This window comes from Canis lupus, chromosome 35 (genome assembly GCF_011100685.1).
Source record: "Canis lupus familiaris isolate Mischka breed German Shepherd chromosome 35, alternate assembly UU_Cfam_GSD_1.0, whole genome shotgun sequence".
In the NCBI taxonomy this organism is placed as follows: Eukaryota; Metazoa; Chordata; class Mammalia; order Carnivora; family Canidae; genus Canis; species Canis lupus.
The window spans coordinates 14,641,650-14,658,650 of NC_049256.1; the positions used below are offsets into that span (position 1 = coordinate 14,641,650).

A 17,001-nucleotide genomic window follows, 5' to 3' on the forward strand; every position below is an offset into this window, starting at 1 on the left:
GCATGGAGCCTGCTTCTCCCTCTGCCTGTGTCTCTGCGTCTCTCTCTCTCTCTCTCTCTCTCTCTCTCTCTGTCTCTCATGAATAAATAAACTTTAAAAAAAAAAAAAAAAAGAAATCTTGCCTTATTTGTCTTTGCATCCCTAGCATCTACCATCTAGCCTGACACAAAATAGGCATTAGGAAAATACTTGTTCAAAGATTAAATGAAAGAGATAGAGTCAAAAGAGAGCTACCTCGTGGAGTCTATCCCAAATTAAATCCAACTGTTGCTCTTGTGAGTTTCCATAGCAGTCGATACAACTTTTCTATTAATTACTAATATACTGATAAAAATATATTGGAAGTCTTTGACTTTCAGAATGGTTTCAAGAGTATAACTGCATAATTTTTTATCTGTAGGTATATTCTGTGTTCTAAAAGAAAAGTGGCTATGTTAGTTTGGAAGAAGGGAATATTTGCGTGTATGTGTGTGTAATATTAGTTTCATTTGGTGAAATTGGCAGCACAATAATTAAGCTACTTCCACCTAAGTTTGAAATTACAGAAATGATACAAAGCCACCTATTTTAATTTTTTTAGACATTTTATTCTTTCTTGACATGGTTAGAGAATTTTATAAAGCCTTGGTCAAGGGAAATTATGGAGGAAGGCATTAATAGCGAAGAGATTGGTTATAATGGGAAAGGATTCAGTCACTTTTAAGAATGTAATTTTCAGCCTGTATTCCTAATAACTCTTGATCTTAAATCATAGCTTTGCTACTTCTAAGTATAGAGGAAGGTACAGAGCAAACAATTTGAATTTATAAGATTTATTCATTATTTGTTAATACCCCGTATAGATAGGATAAATAAGAAAAACATAATGAAATTTCTCTTTCAACTATGGTAGTAGAGGTTACTATGTTATTGCAAAATTGGTATGTTATACTTGACTTGCAATGCGCTCTATCTATAGATAGAAAACCTGGGTAGCTTTTGGTACTGTGTTCAATGTGGAATCTTAGATGTACTACCAATTGAGAATGCTGAAGTACTTTAAAAATATCAATGGATATGTTACTTCTACATTCCAAATAGCATCCATATAGTGCTTGTTTATGCAAAATATTTATGCCTGTATGATTTCATTGAATCCTTACGACAACCTTGTGAGGCAGTGTTCTTGGTCTCTTAGCTCAAGATCACATAACCAGTCACTTTATAGAGCCAGCCCACAAATCTAGGTCTCCTGATTCCAGATCCCTGTGTTTCCATTTTGGACTGCCTGAAAGTGACGGTCATGCTCCTAGCATGCATAGGGTGAGGAGTACCTATCTTTTCCTCCTGTTGTTAGACATTCATTGTAGCATCGTAAGATTGTTAGCATCAAAGGATGCATCATTAATGTCTCCATGTGTATAAATGGCGGCTTCTCCAAAATTAATGGCCTGGAATTCTAGATCATTAATTTGGTTGTATTCTAATAGATTATGATTCCCTATCAAATTAATTTGCTTGGTTTTGGAGAAGGGGTAAAATAAGAGTTTTAATCTTTGAGTCTTTGAATCTTTCTGGAATTCTCAGTATGCTGCCAAACAACCATTAAAGGTTATTGATGTTGCAGCTTAAATTCATTTAAAGTCAGCTGTCAATCCTTTGAAAATGAGTGCTTGCCATCTGTTGAGCCTATTCTTTTAGGACTTTCTAAGTTATAGCCTTCTATTATAATATGAAAGATTGTTTTTAAAGAAAAGCCGTAATGGCAAAAACCTGAACTCTGAGACTATTGTGCTATAAAAGAAAGTTCAAATATTGCTAATGTTTCCCAAGGGAGAACTATAACTGGGGCTGAGACCAGCATAATATTGGTGATTAGTAATTATTGATGGTAATGAGACTTTCTCATACTTTAACTGGAAGCCAAATTACAAATATCTAGATGAAAAAACTGGACTTTCTTGAGGGTAAGATGCCACATGTATGGTTTCAGCTTAATTTGAGATTCAAGTACTACAGACGCTAAGATTTGGTTTTTGTGAATGAGAGACTTGTCATTAGAGAGATGGCAAGTGTATATCATATATCAGTAGCTAAGTTTAAAAACCAATGTTCTTGAGGTGCCTGAGTGACTCAGTCGGTTAAGTATCCAACTCTTGACTCGCAGAGTCCTGAGATCAAGCCACATGTCAGGCGTGTACTCAGCGAGGAGTCTGTTTGTCTCCCTCTCTGCTCTCTCTCAAACAAATAAATAAATCTTAAATAAAGCTCCAAAACCAATGTTCTGCCTTGATCATTCACAAAGAAGTATGATGCTCTAGTGCCCAAATCTCTCCTATATGTTGGGGGATAGAATTATTAAACAATGTAGGCTGTCATAAAAAGCAGTGCTCATTAAATGACAACGTTTCAGTGTTTGAAGAGTGACAGTCCATTTGCAAAAATAAAAAAAAAATTAAAGACAGAAGCAAATTGTTAGCACCAGTTCTAAAAACAGAAACCATGGATCATGGAAATAATGGTCCTTTAGTCTATATCTTTTTTTGTTGTTTTTAGAGAGCCCTTTAAAATATCTTGACTCATCATGTAGAAAGCAATGTTAATAATGTTTATTTTCCAGGGTGGGAGGAGGATCCAGGAAATGGGAGTTGAAACTTGGCAGGTGTTGCTATTTCATAAGGGGGAAAAAATATAACCTGTCCTATTGGTGCCAAATTAAAATGGTTGATGGACTCTGGGAGCATGATTCAGGTTAAATGAAACCTGTGTGAGAAACACTTTGGAAGAACCTGAACTCCCAGAGATGTAGAAAATTAACTCATACAGACAGCAGAGTGATATATAGGACAGAGCCTTGGATGGGTAAAAAATAGGATCACAGTGAAGCTTGTTTTTTGAGTTCCCTTTGTCCTGACTTATGGCATCTTGTGTAAATGCCCATAGAAGATAAGCTTTTTTTCCATCTATTAAGTGGGAATATATAATTGCCCTTCACTGTTATGAAGGTTATGTAATATTTCTAAAAATTTTTGAGCTTCTTAGATTCTATTAACAGAAGCTATGATAATAAAAATTATGAGTTTATATATAGAAAAAATATGTGAACTGTTTTATGACCAAGAATTTTTTAACACAAACAAGAATTGCAAGAACTGTAGGGTTAGGCAGCTTCAGAGTAAGTAAGAAAGTCCAAGTCTTCTAGGTAGAAATGATGGCCATGATAAATGAAGAAAATAATTTCTTTGGACCGAGATTAGTTTTGGATTAGGTGAGAAAGGGCTAGTTTAGCATGGTATGTTGGTTATCTATTGTAAAGCAAACTACTTCAAAACATGGTGGCTAATATAACAGCCATTTTACTTGCTCAGGATTCAGTATATTCTACTGGGTTAAGTAGGGATGATTCTTTGGCTGATTTGTCTTGGTATCATTCATTCAAATGGCTATAATCACTGGTAGTTCAACAGAGACTGGTTGTTCTTTTTTTTTTTTTAAGATTTTATTTATTTATTCATGAGAAACACAGAGAGGCAGAGACAGAGGCAGAGGGAGAAGCAGGCTCCCTGCGGGAAGCCCAATGCAGGACTCAATACCAGGACCCCAGGATGATGACCTGAGCTGAAGGCAGACACTCAACCCCTGAGCTACCCAGGTATCCCCAAGAGACTGGTTATTCTGTGATGGTCTCATTCACATGAGTGATGTTGATATTGGTGCTGGCTTTTGTCTGGGTTTGTCGGCTTCAGGGAGACTACCCTGGGCTTCTTCACATAGCCATGCCACGGTTCCAAGGGGACAACCTTATTTTGTTAGTCAAAGCAAGTCACAAGGCCAGCCTAGATCTCAGGGGTGGGGAAGCAGATTCTTCTACCTGTTGATGGGATAAAGGAAAAGTCCCACTGCAAAGGGCTTTGGAGAATTATTATAGTCCTATTTGTGTGCAAACAATCTACTACACATGATGCAGGAAGGGCAAAGGATAGTTAGGTAAAATGGTTTACTAATAAATTTAAAATTTAAATAGAGTTATATCATGAAAAACTGGATAAGAAGACCCAAAATAGCCTAAGACCCAAATAGTGAAGACCACGAACCGTCTAAGTTTCTAAAAGTATATATGAATTTTTTTGAAATAGAAAAATATTAAAAAATAGAAAAATATGAAGAATTCTTATCTAGTGGCTTTTTGGTATAACTGATATGTGCTAGCTAGTACAACTCTCTGATATAAAAAGTAGAACTTGACAGGTCTTATTTAGGCAAGATAGCCAAGAAAAAAAGTAAAATGATTCTGGCACTCTTGGGTGTCCAGTTCATGTGTTCCTAGAGGTATAGAAGAAAGAAAACAAAAGAATATATAGAAAGGAGAATTTTTTTAAAAAGTGAATTTCAAAAATAGTTATGAACTTAGAGATAAATATCAGTTTGATAGTATCTTTACATAATAGTCACCAAACATGATGAGGACTGCCATCTTCCTCCCCCTAGTTAAGCTTTTGTCACAAATTCCCACATTTCCCATCTGGATAAGTATTTGAAAAAGAAATCCAGGAATTACAGTTGGTGAGGATTCTGGGGAGATCGCAAGGTAAAATGGCTCACTCTCGTGCTATTTTCCATTCTACCCTGCCTCTCCTGACCCAGACCATTCCTGGAGCCAGCCCGAGCACTCAGTGCAGGTGAAACCCTGAACTGTGTGGAAGTTAAGGGTGAAAGACAACAGGTGGGGGCTTTCTTCTTGGACTGGGCTGGGCTGGTAATAAAGGCGGGCATCGATGGGTCATAGGAGAGGATCAGAATACATGGGTTACTATATAGAGCTTGATCTACAGGGGTCGAGGGACTCCTGGGAGGAAGATTGAAAATGTCGCTCACCCATTGTATGTGTGTGACTCTCTCTGTGTGTGTGTGCGTGTGTGTGTGTGCGCGCGCGCGTTTCCCATAAGAGACCAAGGAGAAAATGAACACTTGAGCTGAGTCTTCCCTGTTTGGGAGGCTGGGAGAGTATAAGGAGACTGGAGCATAAAGTCCTTCCTCCTGGTGCCTTGGCAGGGCCCTGGATGCCACATGCATCCTCCAACAGTCAGACCTGAACCCCAGTGATGTGACAAAGAGAAATAATGCCATCACAGCCAAAGAGAGGATAGTTCACGAGGACAGATAGGACACAGGATTAATGCAATACAGCAGTAGCTGGAGACAGATGACAACCTGACAAAAAATAGTTAAGAGCACACAAGGGGATTTAAATGCAAGATAAGGGATCCCTGGGTGGCGCAGCGGTTTGGCGCCTGCCTTTGGCCCAGGGCGTGATCCTGGAGACCCGGGATCGAATCCCACATCGGGCTTCCAGTGCATGGAGCCTGCTTCTCCCTCTGCCTGTGTCTCTGCCTCTCTCTCTTTCTCTCTCTGTGACTATCATAAATAAATAAAAAAAAAATGCAAGATAAAATGACTTCCTAGAGATGAAATGCATGATTTTCCAATCAAGTGTTTTCAGTAAAATGAATTAAAGGAGGTGATGATCATTCCTGAGACTTGATTAGTAGCCTGGTCAGTCAAGTGGAAGAATCTAAAAGCACAGAGCCAGAAATGTAAAGGGATGGAAATCAAGAGAAAAGGGATCTAGGAAACATAACATGTGAGTAACAGGAAAGCCAAAAAGAGAAAAGGAATTGATGGAGGAAAGGCAATAATTAGATAAATATCAGAAGCAAATTTTCTGAGCTTAAAAGTCAGGACTTGAGTCTATAAATTCAAATGGCTCATCAAGCTCCAGCCAAGATTTATGAAAAAAGACATCCCAGTAGATACTGGGAAAGTGCTTTACTCCTAAGAATAAAAAGCAAAATCTTAGAAGCTTCCAGGCAGAGAGAACAAGTTATCTGCCATTACGAAGTATCAGACCAACCCCAGATTTTTCATGAATGACACAGGTAGAGTAACTTCTGTAGACCATGGAGACAAAAAAATCAGCAGCCCAAAAGCCACATACATACTCAAGCTGTTATCTCCCTGTCAGGGTATAAGAAATTTGCTGCTCTGTTAGAATCAGAGATTCCATCCCCCATTTTCTAACCTCTTTCTTGATACCCAAGAAAGAGTATCAAACAAAAAGCACCTAAACAAAAACTTCATCATAAACACCACAAGGTGAGGGGAGATGATAGCAGAGGGAATTTTTCTAAATTAATCAGTTAACTCAAGTGGGAAGGAAAGAATAAGTTAAAATGTAACAGTCTTAACATTAAATAAAAATGAACCAATTTTTTTCCCCATGAAACATTTGATACTAGACTGAGTTAATAAGCAAAACCCAGTTATCTGGTGTTTATAAAAAAACACTTGAAACAGTGATAGAAGGTGAATGCAAAAAGATGGACAAAGATCCCAGGCAAAGGCAGAGTCAGAAGAAAGGCATTATATAATACTTTTAAAAGGCGTAGTTAATGAGGGAGGTAAACAAACTTGTATATACAGAATAACATAGCCACTAAATCTGTAAAGCAAAAGTATTAGAAATGCAAATATAGTTATGAGATACTTTAATAAACATCTCTTGCTTGTCTCAACCTGTGTTAATCTATAGAACCCTAAGATGTAGAAATTGAATAAATAAAAAAAATTGGATTCAATGGATATGTGACTCCTTACATTCCTTCAATACAGAATGTTTGTTTTCTGGATCACTTACAAAACTTGATCATATATTTGACTACAAAGGAGACCTTAGCAAATTGAAAGGAGAAGGGATTTTTATAGATCCTGTTCTCTGATCATAACCCAGTAATATTAGAAATAAATAATAGAAGATAGCAAAAAGAACCTTTACTATTTGGAAACTTAAAAACATTCTTTACAACCTTAGCATCAAAGGAAAAAACAAAAGTCAATCTAGAAATCAATCAAAGGAGCACAATTTATTGCAAAAGCCGTGGAATACAGTGAAAGCTGTAGCTAGTGGAAATTTTACAGCCTTTAGATGTTTTCATTATTTAAGAATAAAGACAAAGTGTACTCTTATTATGAAGTGAGAAAAAGAGAATGACAAAACTAACATAAATTAGAAAGAAGAAATAATAAAGATAAAAGCTGAAGTTAATAATAATGTAAAGGACAAATACATACAATAGTTCTTTGAAACAACAAAATAGATACAAAGATTTATGTATTTGATTAAGAAATAGTAAAAAAAAATTATGAGAGCAAACATGTAATCAGAGAGGCAGGAATGAATCAAAACAGACAACAGAGATAACTGTATTCAACGCTATGGCAACGAACTTGAAAAACTAGAAGAAATGGGTTATTTCCTTGCCAAAGATAAATGTCCAAATTTGGAAGAAAATAAAATTAGGATTGTATCTTATACTGTATGTAAAACTGAAAACAAGTTAAAAATAAAGCAAGACAAACTTTATAAGAAAATAACCGCACACATAATATTAGGAACAGTATTAATTCAGATTGGCGATCTAGAAGCTACAAGAGAAAGGATAAGCCTATGACTGTCCAAAGAGTAAGACATTCTGCTTTTCAAAAGATACTAAGCAAAGCCAGTAAATGCTAAAATTTGAGGGAGTGTGTGCAATACGGAGGACAGAGTTTGATATGTCTTGTAACAATGAACGTTTACAAATTGACCAGAAAAGCCCAGCAATCCAATAGAAAAATAAGCAAAAAAAGAAGAAGGTGGAGTTCAGAGAGGAGCAGATGCAGAAGGCTGACACATAAAAGGTAGTCAAACCCAAATCATGGTCTGACATTCCTCAGATGGGCAAATATATAGTCCGTGAACATCTATTGCTGTTGGGGGAAAAAAGTCCTTCTGTTACTCCTGGTCAAAGTCTGTGTTACACTCCTGTTGGAGAGCACTCTGGCAGCATATGTCAGGGGTAGGATCTGACTCAGGAGTTCCACTCCTTGTCTCCTACAGAAATAAAAACACCCATATGTAAGGGTGTGTATCGCAAGGTTGTGTCGTGCCGTAATGTTTGTTTTGGGAGGAATGGGGGTAAATGAGTGTTTGCTAGGAGAGGAATGGTTGGCTGTCTTACAGTATATCCAAATGGTGAAATATGTATTTATTAAATTGAGTTTAAGGCTCTTACTAGTTGAATTGAGAGCTTTTCTTGAGCCATTATTGGATGGGAAAAGCAAGATGCAGAAAAGTGGGTATTACATAGGAGTCAGAACACAATGGAAAAATTGTGCTTATATCTGTGTAATTATATGTAAGTGGAGAAATATGTGTACATGGAAATATATAGGGAAGAAACATACCAGGTAGTTAATATGTGTTACTGGGGGGAAGAGGGCAGCACTGAGGCTGGTTATGGGGAGGTGAAGAGGGGAAATTAACAAAATAAAAAAGAACACACACATGCTAGTAATAAACAATGATATTTATGATGTTTGCATATTTATTAAATTTAAACATGTATATGTGCATGTACATACACATGTAAATGAATTTTATAAGTATGTTTATTTAATCTTATTATTTACAATTTCTGTATAACTAAGGAGGCACCTAGATCTGAAAACATAAATTCTCAAATCAAATACAGCATGGTAATTGTGTTCAGGGCTCTTTCGGCTGTAAGTAAGAAGCAGAAATCCAACGAAAAAATTAACATAAGTGAAAAAAGGAATTTATTGGCTCATGGGAGCCATCATTCAGGTCAGTGGAGTTGTCATCAGGTGTCTGTCTTTTGCCTCTGTCTGTATCTCTGCTTTCTGCTTTCCTGTGTTTTTCTTTTTATTTTTAGCTTTATTCTCTTGTGTTCTCCCTCTTGAGGGCAAGACACTTCCTTGAAACATCTTTTTTCTGGTCATTGCTCCCTCCCTTGGCCCCTGCTGTGTTCCTTCTCCCCCTGGCTTCACCTAAAAAAGTCCTAGGGAAGAGCACTGACTCTGGTCCGGGTCCCTTGCCCACCCTGGCTACCCCCTGTGAGCAGGGCAATAGTGGAGTAGCACGATGGGCCAGACCTGGGTCACAAAGTCACACCTTTGGAGAGGAGGGAGGTACTGCGGGTGACAGTGCAAGCATGATCACAGGACTTGAGTGAGTGGGGAGCGCTTCCCCAGAGAAGTGGTGGCAGAAGGCAGACCAATTCAGTCTAAAGGAGGAAAAAAGATCCTAGAAACAACAGATGTCCAATGATGGGCTTTGCTTCAAATATAGGACCAAGTTTGCATCTTTAATATCAAAGGAATTAAGTAGTAGAGCAAGTGGCTTTGAATCGAACAGTAAGTCCCATGCAGGGAAAGTAAACATTTGTCCAATATCATCAAGATTTATAATAGGTGATTATTTATGCACGTAGCCTTCCCCCGGATGATTTACAGAAGGATTGATGTCTATTAAGATTAATAAGGAATATCTACTTCATATATGTGAATATGTATTTTTCTAAGAAAAGAAACCCTTTTGTATTTTTCCTCAGCTTTACTGAAACATTATTGACTCACAACACTGTGTAAGTTGAAGGTGGACAACGTTATATGATACCCATATATATTGCAAAATGTTTACCACAGTAACATTAGTAAGCACATCCGTCATCTCAGGTAATCCCATGCATTTATTTTTGAGGCAATTTGAATGTGCCAGATTCTTTCCCCTGTGCCTGCTGAGACGGTTGCTCTCATCAATGAATGCACCAGATGCACTCATCTTAGAGATTTTATCCATCTTAATATTGACTTACAGTAGTGCTTGGATATTTAGGTGATAAATAATTGACATTTCTATTTTGTGAAAAAAAATAAATGCAATTACAGACCATAGAGGAAAAGATGATAAGCTGATCCAAAATACCTATTGACAGAAAAATCTGTGCTATAAAAAATGCCTAAAATATTTAGCCAGAGATGTCTTTTCCTTTCCCTCCCCTCCCCTTCTCTCCTCAACCCTCACTTTCCCTTCTCTTTTTGTTTTTAACTGTGATAGATAACACGTTTAAAATTTTTTACTGTGATAGGTAACACAGAAAACCGTATTGCCCAATGGTGTATCACACACCAAACACTCCTGAGTACCATCCAGGTCAGGAAGCAGAGCGCTGTCAGCCCTTCAGCCCATCAGCAGCCCCAGCCCATCAGCCCCAGCCCATCAGCATGTGTCTTCCCCAGACTGCTTGCTCCACCCCATCAAAGGCAGCAGCGATCCCAGCTTATATGTGAATAACTCCTTAGCTTTTCATCATAGTTTCACCACCTAAACTTGTATCCACACACCTTAGTTTTGCCTGTTTTTTGAATTTTCCAGAAATGGAATCATAGAGTATGTCCTCTTTTGGGTCTTGCTTCCTTACTCTGCATCAGAATCATTGTCCAGCGCTTTTGTCCAGAGCAAAGGCAGGATGGGAACGCCTAGCTTTCAGAGAACCGAATAACTCTGACTCGTGGCAACCCTATGAAGTTATATATTTTAGGTTATTAATCAAGTCCTTTGAGGGACCTTTGAGTGACAGACAGATGAAGTATTTATTTTTTAAGAACTCGAGCAGTTGGTACCCCGCCTTCCCAAGAGGAACAATCACCATGCTGCTTTATGACATTTCTAGGAAGAAACACTTGTGCTGGCTGCATTTCCAGGGATGCACCAGAGCTCAAGGCTGTCAGCCAGTCCTGCCCCGAAGTGCCTTTCTCAGTGGCAGGACTTGAAGTATTTCAAGCTAGTGGAGCTGGTTTTTTAGAGTTAGTCTTAGAATTAAAGTAGGTATCTTTTTTTTTTTTTTTTTTGAAGACATTTATTTTAGAGAGAGAGAAAGAGAGCATGGAGGGGGGCATGAAGAGAGCGTGGGCGGGAAAGGGCATGGAGAGGGAGAGAGAATTTCCAGCAGACTGCCTGCTGGGCCTGTAGCCCGACTCAGAGCTCCATCCCATGACCCCGAGATCATAACCTGAGCAGAAATAGACTCAGATGCTTAACTAACTGAGCCACCCTGACACCCCAAAGTAGGTGTCTTTTTGATTGGATATGTGAACATCCAGTATTTTCTTTGCATGTTATGTGAAGTTTTACGAATATGGACCTTATTATAATGTATTATACATTATCTTAACATATTCAAAAGTCTGAAAGTGTGTTTCTGAGAAAAAGGAAAGCTTTGTTTCAAGTAATAGCTCAATATTGTCAAACAAGTGATTTTTTGTTCAAAGAACTATAAACTAGAAATTGTGGCTGGCCCAGTGTAGAATATTCCCGCTCCTCTTCTGATGGCTGGAAATCGGGTACAGAAAGTACTAATATGATGAGCTGATCATCAAATGTTGAATTTTCACATACACATAAGCCATTTGTTGGTGTTTTTAGATGCATATTCTAGCTTTCTATGCCTTCAGATATAATTTTGCTTCTTTATCTTCACTGAATATTTTACTCTCTTTTCCGGGTGTCTTTATGTCTGTCTGTTTACATACCGTCTCTTCCTTTTCCAAACACCTTCATATACATCAGTCCTCTCGATGGCAGTAGAGGGAATCACTGCTGTCAATTCTTCTCTTCCTGTCAGTTTCAGTACACCTGAAGAAATTAAGACTGAGTGGGAGGGTAGCTGCAAAGAGTACAGAACATGTTCCATTTAGATGGGTCTTTTTGGTCTGCATGTAGCAGCCAGGAGGCCTGATGAGTGGGAGCTGTCCAAGAAGTGGACCTGCAATAACCTGCCCAGGGCCAGAGCCCATTGTCTAAGGATGACAAGGACTGGGAATGGTGACTCCCCTCCTGGATAGATGTTCATCCACCAGGAGAATAAGAAGCCAGCTTTGTAGAATTGTGGGCAAGATACAGTTACATCTTGTGACCATATGGGCACATGTTTCATGAACAGGTTCAGGAGTAAAGAAAAATTAAGGGCACATAGAAGGGAAAGGCATAGAAGAGTTGGTGTCTGTGTCTGTATGTGTGTAAGAGTGAATATACAGAAATCGGCTTATGATAGTAGTTCTGAAATACATACATTCAAATACAATAAATTTTTTTTTAAATCCTATCTATGTGTTTTTGTTGACAAGAGAGATTCTATTTATTGATTGACCTCCTTTTCCCATCAAGAATGTCTTGCAGTTGATACCTATTATGCATTCTTATATTACATGAAGTCAATTAAAAAATTAGCTGAAGTGACAAAAAGGAAGGTATTATGTATTCACAGCCAACTACTCATAATTTCAAATATATTCAAGTTGAGCCACCCACCACCTCTTTCCTGTTAAGCAGGATGACCCATAGCAAAGTTAATTCCAGCATAGCTGTTCTCTACCTCTTAGAACTATTGTGGCAGCCTTACTACAGTGTGTGTGGGGGTGCTCAGAAATTCAAATACAGGGACACCTGAGTGGCTCAGTGGTTGAGCATCTACCTTCAGCTCAGGGCATGATCCTGGGGTCCTGGGATTGAGTCCCACAACGGGCTCCCTACAGGAAGCCTGCTTCTCCCTCTGCCTGTGTCTCTGCTTCTCTCTCTCTGTATCTCTCATGAATAAATAAATACAATCTTTAAAAAAAAAAAAAAAAAAAAGAAACTCAAATACATGTTGACATTTCCCCAAGCAAAACATCATTTAAGACAAATCTATTACTAAAAAAGTCACCTATGTCAAAGCCATATACAGATGTTATGAGGATATCCCATACTGCTGCCCCCTTCATTGGTGCTAATAATTGGGAACTGACCATACACATGGAATCAACCCTGACCTTTTGGCTAAAGCCAGTGACAAGCACCTGAGGGCCAGCAGGAAGTCCTGTGGGCTGTATTATGCTTTCTGTTCACTACAGAAAGAGTTTACATGATGTGAAGTTGGCGAGTAGGTGAACATGGAGTACTTCTTCCTGATAGCCACCTGTGCACAATTCTTCATGCTTGGGAATGTTACTATGCACGTGTTGTGTGTGTTTACTTCTCTTCATTGAGAGACTTGCTGTCAGGTGTCATTGGCTTCATTCTTCCTTGAGGGAATTTATCCTTGAGATTTTCCTTCTTTTGTGTATCCCTAGGCACTAGTAAGGGTATTTAGATAACTGGCATTTACACTATTGATAATCTGAATTAATCAGCCTATATTGAGTAGAATTTGATTACAAATTTATCTACTTCCAATACGTGTCCCGTTCTGTTTTCAAAGAGGCCAGAACTTCTACAGGTTTCATAGAGAAAAATCTCCTTATCTCATCATACTCCTTGATGGTGTGTGAGAATGTGTTTACACCAATAGGAGTCTTCATTCCTCCTGTACTATTGTATGTATAGCCTGAGAAAGCTAAGCACTTTCCTGTTTTGGGGCTCTAACCTTGAAACCTATTGCTTCTACCCACTGAAGCTCAGAACATTCCATGAAGTGCTCTGCAGTGAACTGTTCACTATATTAGAATCTCTTTTTTCCTTTGCAGACCTCTCATGTGGCCTTTGTAAATGTGGGTTTGCGACAGAGTGAATGTAGAAGCTGAAAATGCCTGGAAGATTCCTGGTTTCTGTTGCTACATGCCCTGCCTTTTTGCATCACCGCCTGATTCGGATGAGGTGATGTTCAGAGGGACGCCTTAATCGACACTGTTGTCAGCGAGTGGCCTCTAGCTAGAGGTAGTACGCACGGTTCAAGATGGCCAGTCAGCCTCCAGAAGACACAGCAGAGGCTCAGGTCTCTGACGAGCTCGAGTGTAAGATCTGTTATAATCGGTACAACCTGAAGCAGAGGAAACCCAAAGTGCTGGAGTGTTGTCATCGGGTTTGTGCCAAATGCCTCTACAAGATCATAGACTTTGGGGACTCCCCACAAGGCGTCATCGTCTGTCCTTTCTGCAGGTTCGAGACATGCCTGCCAGATGATGAAGTCAGCAGCCTGCCGGACGACAACAACATCCTGGTAAACTTGACTTGTGGAGGCAGAGGCAAGAAGTGCCTGCCAGAGAACCCTACTGAGCTGCTGCTGACTCCCAAGAGGCTGGCATCTCTCGTAAGCCCTTCACATGCTTCCTCCAACTGCCTGGTCATAACCATCATGGAGGTACAGCGAGAGAGCTCCCCATCTCTGAGCTCCACTCCTGTGGTAGAATTTTACAGGCCCGCAAGCTTCGACTCTGTTACCACTGTGTCACACAACTGGACTGTGTGGAATTGCACATCCCTGCTCTTTCAGACGTCTATCCGCGTGTTGGTTTGGCTGCTAGGTTTGCTCTACTTCAGCTCCTTACCTTTAGGCATCTACTTACTGGTGTCTAAGAAGGTCACCCTTGGGGTTGTCTTTGTCAGCCTCGTCCCTTCGAGCCTTGTTATTCTCATGGTGTATGGTTTTTGCCAGTGCGTTTGTCATGAATTTCTAGACTGTATGGCACCTTCTTCTTAATCAATATGCAGACTAAGAAATTTGACACACATTGCCATCTTTAAAGTTAGGTAATTTATCGTTTATTTATTTTATATTCTCTCTGATTAGTGTCTGTGATGTTAACAAGCCACTGGCCAAATGTTTGTGGTCTGTTTTCTATAAAAATTTTGACTCAGTTGGTTTTCCTGTGTGCTGGACATCAAAAATGTTCATTTCTACTTAGGTGTTAGAGACACAAAAATGTTTAAGGTAAGCCTTCATAAAGATCTTCTTGTGAGTCTTCCCACAGAAAGGGTGGGATTTCACTCAGCCCTGCTAGACAGACACCAGAGATGTAGTGTGTTAGGCAGTAGTTGGGGCTTTGTGGAACGTCAGGGATGAACTAACTCCTCTCTTAATCCTCGGGAATCTATGATGGATGGTGGACACGAGAGGAAAGCTGTTCCAAGACACATCCACTTGAAAAATGTGACTTCCCCCACCCCACGCCCCCTCCTATATTCCCCTCCAACACCCCTCCCGCATCCCCCTCCCACACAATTCTTCACACTCCTCCCATATCCTCCTCCCACCCCTCCCGCATCCCCCTTCCACAACCCCCTCACAGCCCTCCCACACCCCTCCATTTTTGATATTTCCTGGAGTCCTCTTCATGTGTTCTCAAGTTAATGCCACTGTCTGTGGTCTGCTGCTCCAGTGAGGTGCTTCTTCCCTCTGCACATACTCCTTCACCAAGAGGAAACCGCCTCCTGCCCTTGTGTGGTTTCCATTAAATACCCATTTTGCCACATTACTAGAGAGTGGAATTTGCATGGAAGCAAATGTCATGATAGAATATGGCCACCTGTCTTTGAAGCCATCTTCTCCATATTTATTTTCCTCTCTCCTCCATCTTCTCTGAAATTCTCACAGAGCAGTTACTGTTCACGGAAATAAATCTTGAGTCTTGCCCTGAAACATTTCAACTGAGTTTTGTTAACCACATTGTTCAACGAGCCCCACGCCTTACCCTGAATGCGGTTCCACTTCAGTTAGTTGTTGGAAGCACACGAGGATTCTTTCCCCCACTGTATTTCAGATTCTATGATGGACTTGTTTAACCTAATCCTATAACAGTTTGGGGTGAATTGTGGCCGTGGAAACCCAGAAACAATTATTGGGATGTTCTGGCTCGCCGTTTGAAGTATTTTTGCTGTACTGTACTGAGTTGGACCAAAACACAATGGTTTAGGCTTATGTGCAAAACGAGGTTGCAGTAAGCCAGAGAGAGAGATGGGCAAGAGACACACAGCGCCGATGCCTGCTGGAGAGGACCCTCCAGGGCAGTAAAATGCAGGTGCAGAGAGCAACGTGATGTGTTGCTGTGCCTCTTGCTTTAAAGTCCATTTTAGAATGGATTCATGTTCTTACATAATTTATTTCAAATAAAAGCATAAGCTATGTGACTTGAGTTAATGAACTTCTTTTCGTGATGCAGGGGAAGTTGAATGTATATATTTATGAGAAGAAATTGTTTAGCAGATTTTAGGTTTGAGGGAATAGAATGTCCACAGAAACTGGGCCAAAAAAAAAAAAAAGCGTTTCAGTTTCTAAGACCCATTACTGACGATTAACATTAAAATATTTATTACTCTTAGGAAAGGGCAATACTAAGATGACTTCCACTTGTTTGTGATGAAACATTTGTTGTGTGACATGGTTGCAGTGGACCAGTTGGATTTCCTTATTCAGGAAGAATTGACACTTATTTTTAGATTAGTAGTTTGATTTTAATCGCGTAACTACTGACTTTGAGAATATATACACCCATGGTGAGTATGATGAGAAAGCATATGTGGGGTGTGGTCCAATGAATTTAAGCCCCAAGTTATAGATAAAGACATTTATAATTTCATAAAATCTAGGTTAGATAGCATTGTGAATGCAGTTTCCAAAAATCCATTGTACTTAGAGTAAACAAAATGTTTAGGAGGTGTTTTGTGATTTGGATTTATATATTTATAAGGTTTTTACAAAATGTTCATTTTGTCTGACATGTAACATCAAATAAATTGGTGAGTTATATGATGAGGTTTCTAGAAAGCTCTGGGTGTGGGTACTGTGTATTTTGCTTATTTGTATAATGTCTGCAGTGTTAAATTTGTGTTTCTTTGTAAATTGTGATTTTTTTTTTTTAGTTGCCAGTAAATTAATTTGTTTTTAAAGAGTTTTAAATGTAAGACAACAAAAAACTCTTAATGCTGTTGAATGAAAACAGGATAATGCTTCATTCACTATTTTATTCACTGTGATAATATTTTGTCCATTAAATTGTTATTGTTTCGATACCAGAAGTTTGATTTCTCTGACTCATTGGTTAAGATTCAGTTATTTCTTTGGACTTCTGTTAATATTAGCTAATTGGAAACCTGAGCTTTCAGAAACACCAATGAAGTACCTCTTTCACATTGATGAAGATTTCAGAACTTTCTGATCTAACTGGTGCCACCTCTGAAAGGCTTTACACTTAAAAAAACAAAACAGGGGAGGGAATTTGGGAAGATGAAAAAAAACCATTGTCTTTATCTTGATAAATACATTTTTTTTTGGTTTAAATTTGTTTGATTTATTTTCTAGAATCTGCCTAGCCATTCAGCAAAACAGTGTCCATCTTAGTTGGGGAATCACTAACCTTCTGTGATCTGGG

The 17,001-nt window shown here is 39.0% G+C and overlaps 1 protein-coding gene across 5 annotated transcripts in view; it reads left to right on the plus strand.

The window, feature by feature from the left end:
- Nucleotides 1-16,640, plus strand: part of RNF182 (ring finger protein 182) — a 63,613-nt gene extending 46,973 nt beyond the window's left edge. For all 5 annotated transcript variants that reach the window (XM_038584201.1, XM_038584203.1, XM_038584202.1 and 2 more), the window contains exon 3: nucleotides 13,381-16,640. In XM_038584201.1, coding sequence (XP_038440129.1) covers nucleotides 13,590-14,333 — 744 coding nt within the window. In that variant the 5' untranslated portion in view covers nucleotides 13,381-13,589 and the 3' untranslated portion in view covers nucleotides 14,334-16,640. The remainder of the gene's footprint in view (nucleotides 1-13,380) is intronic.
- The last annotated feature ends 361 nt before the right edge of the window (nucleotides 16,641-17,001 follow it).